Source organism: Suricata suricatta, chromosome 8 (assembly GCF_006229205.1).
Source record: "Suricata suricatta isolate VVHF042 chromosome 8, meerkat_22Aug2017_6uvM2_HiC, whole genome shotgun sequence".
NCBI lineage: Eukaryota > Metazoa > Chordata > Mammalia > Carnivora > Herpestidae > Suricata > Suricata suricatta.
In genome coordinates this window covers 112529098-112536017 of record NC_043707.1, presented here as the reverse complement: position 1 = coordinate 112536017, position 6920 = coordinate 112529098, and the positions used below count along the sequence as shown (strand labels likewise).

At 42.4% G+C, this 6920-nt stretch overlaps 1 protein-coding gene across 2 annotated transcripts in view; it reads right to left on the bottom strand.

The window, feature by feature from the left end:
* Positions 1–2173: 2173 nt before the first annotated feature.
* The window catches only part of RRAGC (Ras related GTP binding C), a 15287-nt gene continuing 10540 nt past the window's right edge, over positions 2174–6920 (bottom strand). For both annotated transcript variants that reach the window (XM_029948585.1, XM_029948586.1), the window contains exon 7: positions 2174–3732. In XM_029948585.1, coding sequence (XP_029804445.1) covers positions 3581–3732 — 152 coding nt within the window. In that variant the 3' untranslated portion in view covers positions 2174–3580. The remainder of the gene's footprint in view (positions 3733–6920) is intronic.

Below are 6920 nucleotides of genomic sequence, written 5' to 3'. Positions count from 1 at the left end.
ATCTCATGTTCGTGGGTTCAAGTCCCGTGTCGGGCTCTGTGCTGACAGCTAGCTCAGAGCCTGGAGCCTGCTTCCGGTTCTGTGTCTCCTTCTCTCTCTGCCCCTCCCCACTCATGCTCTGTCTCTCTCTGTATCCAAAATAAATAAAACATTAAAAATTTTTTTCAAAAAAAAATCATTTTTCTCTGGGAATGCAGAACTCAAAATGTAGAAGGTAAATTAATTAACTGACAAATCCCTTAAGCATCTATATTGGGACTTCACTGTGTGTGTGTGTATGTGTAGGAGACGGCATGAGTGAATGGGAGAGGATATGGTACATGAAAGAGCTAAAACACCTTGCTTCAAGAGCTCGGAAAGGTTTTAATGCGGCTGTATGTTGCAGTTCTCTCTGAGGTAGCCTGAAACAGCTAAGCAGACAAACCCTTCCTAGTGGTTTTATAGGATTCTTCCATTTCCTTTAACCCTGAGTTGTCTTCCTCACCATGGTCTCTATTTCACCATTTTTCAACTTTTCTCCTTAATTGCGCCCTGAATTTATAATTTCCCATAGTAGTGGGGGTTGGGGGGAGTTTCTTGGGCGCCTGTGTGCCATGGTGTATTCATCCTGAGGCATTATCTCCACTTAACCAAGTGGACCCTGAAATTGAAGACCCTGGCAGGCAGCCCTCAGCCCTCACATGGGGAACACAGGCCCCACCCTGCACTATGTCTAGGACCAGGTTGGCCAACCTTGGTTTACCAGGACAGTGCCAGTTTACACCCATCACTCTGGCATAATTATTAACGGCATCCCTTCTCTCAACAGTACCCTGGTTTGGAGTTTAAAACTTTTTTAAGTGTTTATTTATGAGAGAGAGAGACAGAGTGCAAGTGGGGGAGGGGCAGAGAGAGAGAAAGATACAGAATCTGAAGCAGGCTCCAGGCTCCAAGATAGCTGTCAGCACAGAGCCCGATGTGGGGCTCGAACCCACAAACTGTGAGATCATGACCTGAGCCGAAGTCAGATGCTCAACTGAGCCACCTAGGTGCCCATGGAGTTTAAATTATATGGTCATTCCATCTGTGACTCCAGACAAGGCCTCTTTATTCCTCTGGACTTCAGTTTCCATAATTTGGAAAATACAGGATTAGATATTTTAGGAGGTTTTTTTTTTAACCTGTTTCTGTGATTTCCATTTCAAAGTTTAAAAATGGAATTCTAAAGTAATCTAATCATGAAAATTAAAAGATCTTTCAACTTCTGTCCACCTTCCTCCCTTCTATAAACTAATGTATACTTTACCCCAATCAGTTTAGATCCCACCTAACTAGACAAGCATAACTGACACTGAAGTGTCAAGAGTAAGTACCCCAGGGGTGCCTGGGTGGCTCAGTCAGTTAAGCAGCCAACTCTCGATTTCAGCTCCGGTCATGATCTCATGGTTGTGAGATCGAGCCCCACGTCAGGCTCAGCATGGAATGTGGAGCCTGCTTAGGACTCTGACTCTCTCTCTCTCTCTCCTCTCTCTCTCCTCTCTCTCTCCCCCGCCCCTCCTCCCTCACTCGTGCTTATAGTCTCAAAATAAACATTTAAAAAAAACTTTTAATGAGTATAAGGAGGCACCTGGGTGGCTCAGTTGATTGAGTTTCCAATTCATGGTTTCAGCTCAGGTCGTGATCCCAGGATCCTGGGATCAAGCTCTGTATTTCAGCAGGGAGCCTTCTTGGGATGCTCTCCATCCCCTACCCACCCACCCCGCCCCGCTCTCCACCCTTCTAAAATAAAAATAAAAATAAAGGAGTATCCCAGGAACTAGAAGAAATGAACAAGCTGGAATTGGTACAATGTTGTCTACGGTGCCGTACTTAACTGCTCTCCCCACCCCTTCCTGGCGTGGACATAACCTCAGTTACACCATCCCCAGATACTCCTGACCAGGAGAGAAATTTGTTGGTATGAAACATAACCAAAAAACTATTTTCCTCGAGGCCTAGACTTCCTATCCTAAGCGGAAATGGGCCAGGAGAGACATCTGGACACGGTATGAAATTCCTGCATCAGGAAAAGGCGTGAAGTCCTAAAACAAATGGCATGTTAACCACACATGGCAGCCAAAGAAATAGATAAAATGAGACAACCCGCCGCTCCATCGCCCCACCCCCCTCACAGCTGAGGCAAATAAAAAACCGATTCTGGAGTAAATACATTTATTGATACCCATTTTATATAGTTCAGTGAAATAATCTATAAATATAAAAGCATTTTCTTTTGGATATCACCATGGTCCATGTAAATACTCAACAGTCAGAATCACCTGCAGGAAGCACTCCAAGTCACACTGTTAGGTTTGCAGACCTGGGTGTACATGTCTCATTAAACAGTGGCACTTACGTACTCAAGTGGTCCAGTGGCTTTGGATACAGGACTACTGGGCATGTCGAGTAAAAATAATGTGTAACTTTCAATCAATGGACAGGGTATCAACCATCAACAAAAGGAAACAATTATGAATTAATATCCTAGGTGAAGAAAGTACCACAGCTGACACTTGGTGTCAGAATACTGGAGACAAAGTATGTTTCACGACACATGTTGTGGCGCCACGTGCTCTCTCCAACTCCCAGCGGACAGCCCACCAGTGCCTTACGGTCATTCACGGTTAACAAAACAGCAATTCGTAAAGAATCTAAATAGCTTAGAATAAAAGGTAGGTAGCGGGCTGGTACCAAGTTTAAAGAAAAGTGAGCTAAATATTTCAATGACATAATGAAATTTCTCCCCTAGGAGGAGGAGACTGTGGAGAAAACAAATCTGTTAAATTCCCATCGTTACACCGATCATGAGCATTTATCCAATGGAGGAGAAAGAACCCAGGTGTCTGGTACCTAAAACACAGGTGCAAAATCTGTCTTCTATATTAAAGTTTCTTCCTCAACACAACACGTCCAAGAGAACTAACGCAGCAGCCACTGTTGAGCCTTGCTCTCGACCTGATGCAGCATAAAACTTTCTCATTTCTTCAGTAACAAACAGAGGAATGTCCTTTGCTGCGGTCAGACCATGTGTCTTCTGAGTTAGCAAGCAAACGCATTTAAAATGTCTTAGATGTGCAACGTCCAAACTTGAACTCTGAGAAGCAGTGTTAGAACGTAAGCAAGGCAGGATTTTTAGACACTACTCAAATGAAAAACCTAAGTGAAGCATATAAAAACTCAGTTCTTTCTATTATTTCCAACTGGTAACTGACAGCTACATTCTCTGGTAAGGATGGGTAAGTGGTGTTATCTCCAGGTCCCAATTATCCCAACTACTTAAAATAGGACCCCAAAGAGGAGAAAGACACACTTGAGTTCTGTGGTCTTTAGAATTCTTTTTTGCCATTAAAAAAAATAGAAAGAGAAAAAAAGAAATAGTAGCTTCAGTTGCACACCACTGGTTGAAGGGGTTTTCATCCAAATGAGAAACTCTACCCCTTATCTCTAGTGGGACAGGCACCAGGATTCCCACAAGCGGCAGCTCCCATGTCCTGTAGCACGTGGCATCTGACCCTGGAGTGAAGAGTAAGCTGGCACAGAGCCCCGACAGCTGGAATCCAGGCTAGATGGCATTTCGCGGCGTGCCATTGTGTGTCAATGCTTTCAGGCTGGGGGCACTGGTCTGGTGACCACAGCTCCTATGCGAAGTCACACCCACCTCAAAAACCTCATGAATAGCTTTTCGGAAACAGTGGAAGTTGTAGTCTATTAAACCTGCAAGAGAGAAAAAGAAGATCAGGCCCCCTGAATGTCAATTGTGAAATTATCTACTGGGAAATATTTGGCGACAAGAGAAAATAATTGGTACGTATTAAAAAAACACAGGAATTTTATGAGGAATTTTCTGTGCCAGTGCATATGCCCAAACTGTTTACACTGGTGACCTCTGGGCCTGGGAATGAAGCAGATAAATAGATAAAACAATTAGGAAGGTAAATGTGCTAAGGAAATTCACAATAAAATCTAAAGCGAAAGTAAAATACTTTTCAGGTCAGTTGGCCAACGAAGGGCTCAGGGGAGGCCTGGGGGCTGGGGTACCCGAGAGGCCCGTCCGGCAGAGCCTCAGGCAGCCTCCACTCGCTCAGACAAGGCAGCTCCTTCCGCATCTGTCTCATGAACTGGCCGCCAAACAAGATTTTGGTCGACTAGTTCTATTTTGTGATGGAAATGGCTAGCTGCCTACCAAAAATCCCTCCTTCCTTAGTAAGAGAAACCCAGTTTTGGGTGAGTACAATGGTGCTCAGCTAAACCACTACACTTCCCAGACTTCCTTGTAGTTACGTAGGGCCACATGACTAATTCTGGCCACCGAGATAAGTGGAGGCATGTGGGACTTCTGTGAAATCTCCTTAAAAGGAAAAGGACGCATTCTCTCCCCAGCCCTCCTGCTCCTCATTGTGTGGAATACAGAGCTCCAGGAGCCATTCTGGACTATGAGGTGCCCTTGAGAACAGAAGCCAGTGAGAAGAATGGCAGGTCAGAAGAAGCATCAATGCCCTCGAGGACACTGGGACATACAGACAACCACACAAGAAACACATCAAAACATCACGGTGTCAGGGGCTCCTGGGTGGCTCAGTCAGTTGAGTGTCCAACTCTCAATCTCATCTCAGGTCACAATCTCATGGTTTGTGGGTTTGAGCCCCGCCTTCTTGGGATTCCCTCCCTCCCTCTCTCTCAGTCCCTCCCCAACTCTCTCTCTCAAAAAAATAAATTTATTTAACACACACACACACACACACACACACACACACACACACTATGGTGTCAAAATGACAATATGGTGTCAAAGAAGTCTAAAGAACGGAGAGCCCAGTGCAGGGCAAAGGCAGCCAATAAGAGCCTCGGGGAAGAGGCAGAACTTTGGGAATACAGGCAAGACCTAATTAGGCAGGAAAGGGGAGTAATAGTACAAAAACAAAAACAAAAACAAAAACAAAAACCAGGAAGGAGCTGGCAACGAAAAGACAGCACAGGTGGAGGACAGGAAAGGAACTGGTATGACAGAGAGTTCTCACTGGGAAGTAGGGGGAATCAAGTTTGAATAAGTAGATTAGAGCTGAATCCAGGAGGTCTTTCAGACTCGGGGAGGGGGATAAAAACACTAGAAAAGTTTTGATAAGTTCAACTACATCAAAATGGACTTTTGTGAAAATGGTAAAATAAAACTGAGAATCAGGGACACTTGAACACTAGCCAGAGATTTGGCGATATTATGAAGCCACTGTTTATTTTTTTTTAATATTTATTAATGGTAGTGTTATGTTTTAAAAGAACACTATCTGGGGGCGCCTGGGTGTCTCAGTCAATTAGGCATCTGACTTCAGCTCAGGTCATGATCTCAGTTTGCGAGTTCGAGTCTCATGTCAGGCCCTGTGTTAACAGCTTAGAGCCTGGAGCCTGCTTCGGATTCTGGGTCTCTCTCTCTCTGATCCTCCCCTGCACATGCTCTGTCTCTCTCTGTCCCAAAAATAAACAAACATTTTAAGAAATAATTTGAAAAGAACACTATCTCTCAGAGATACCTGCTGAAATCTGGATAGACAAAATTATTTTATTAAGTCAGATATTTGTTCCAAAATAATCCAGTAGGGAAAGAACTACAGAAATAAAGTAAAACTGGCTATAACGTTGATAATCATCCAATCTGGAAGATAAATAGAAGGGATTCATTATATTATCTCCTCTACTTTTTTTAGTTTCCACAATAAAAGAGTAAGAAATAATAATGATTTAGCTGGTAGGATAAACAGAAAACAAGACTGGCCAGAGGCTGGTGACTGCTGAAGCAGGCAGGTGGGTACACGTGAACATTCACTGTGCTCTTCTACTTCTGTATATATTTGAAAATTTCCATAAGTGGAACCACCAAAAGTGGTCTTTAAAAAAATTTTTTAAGTTTCATTTAAGTAATCTTTACACCCAAAGGGGGACTCAAACTCATGACCCCAAGATCAAGAGTCCCACGCTCTTCTGACTGAGCCAGCCAAGTGCCCCCCTTTTTTTTCCCCCAGTTCAGCTGGGGTTTTTTGCTTTTTTAACTTTTAAGATTAGAATGGAGAAAAATGAGGAAATTCTAAGAAGTACAAAAAGGTTAAAGGTATATGGAACAGGTAAATCACCAAAGAAGAAACTTGAACTGGCAGAAAGTACTTGCCGTGAAGAAAACGTCTGCCCTAACTACTAATTAAAGTAAAAATTAGAACCAAATGAGACACCATTTCACACCTACCAGAGTGACAAGGCATTATCAAGGACATGAAGTGACAAGAACTCCCACACAGCACCGCCAGGGGTGAGAACTGGTAAAGCCACTTCGGAAAGCAATGTTTAATAAAGTTGAAGACGTATGAATACATCTCTATAAATTTCACTACTAAACATATCCTCAGATAAAGTCTCCACATGTACAAAGGCAAATGTGTTCATTTGTTGCATCTTAGTATTTGTTGCAAAACTATATGTGATCTTACAAATAATCTACATGTCCAGCAAAAAGAAAATAAATTGTGGCATATTGAATCCATATAGTATGGTGTGCAGAGACAATGAATGAACTAAACATACATGCTATCAATACAAGTAAATCTCAACGAAGATCTTGAGTGAAGAGAACAAACAAGTTGCTGAAGACCATTTAAGTTTTTATATCATTTACACAGAGATACAGGATACAAAACTCTATGTTGTTTAAGTAAGATACAAAGTAAAAGAATAAGAATAAATCTTAACACCAGAAAACTGAATATTACATTCAATGAGAAATATATAAACGACAAATATGTCTCTGCCATGTTTTAGTTCTGAAGTTCAAAGGTGAATACACAGATTTTTATTTTATACAAAAATTCTGTGTATCTGATATGGCTCAGTAACACTAGTGAAATATTATTCATTCATTC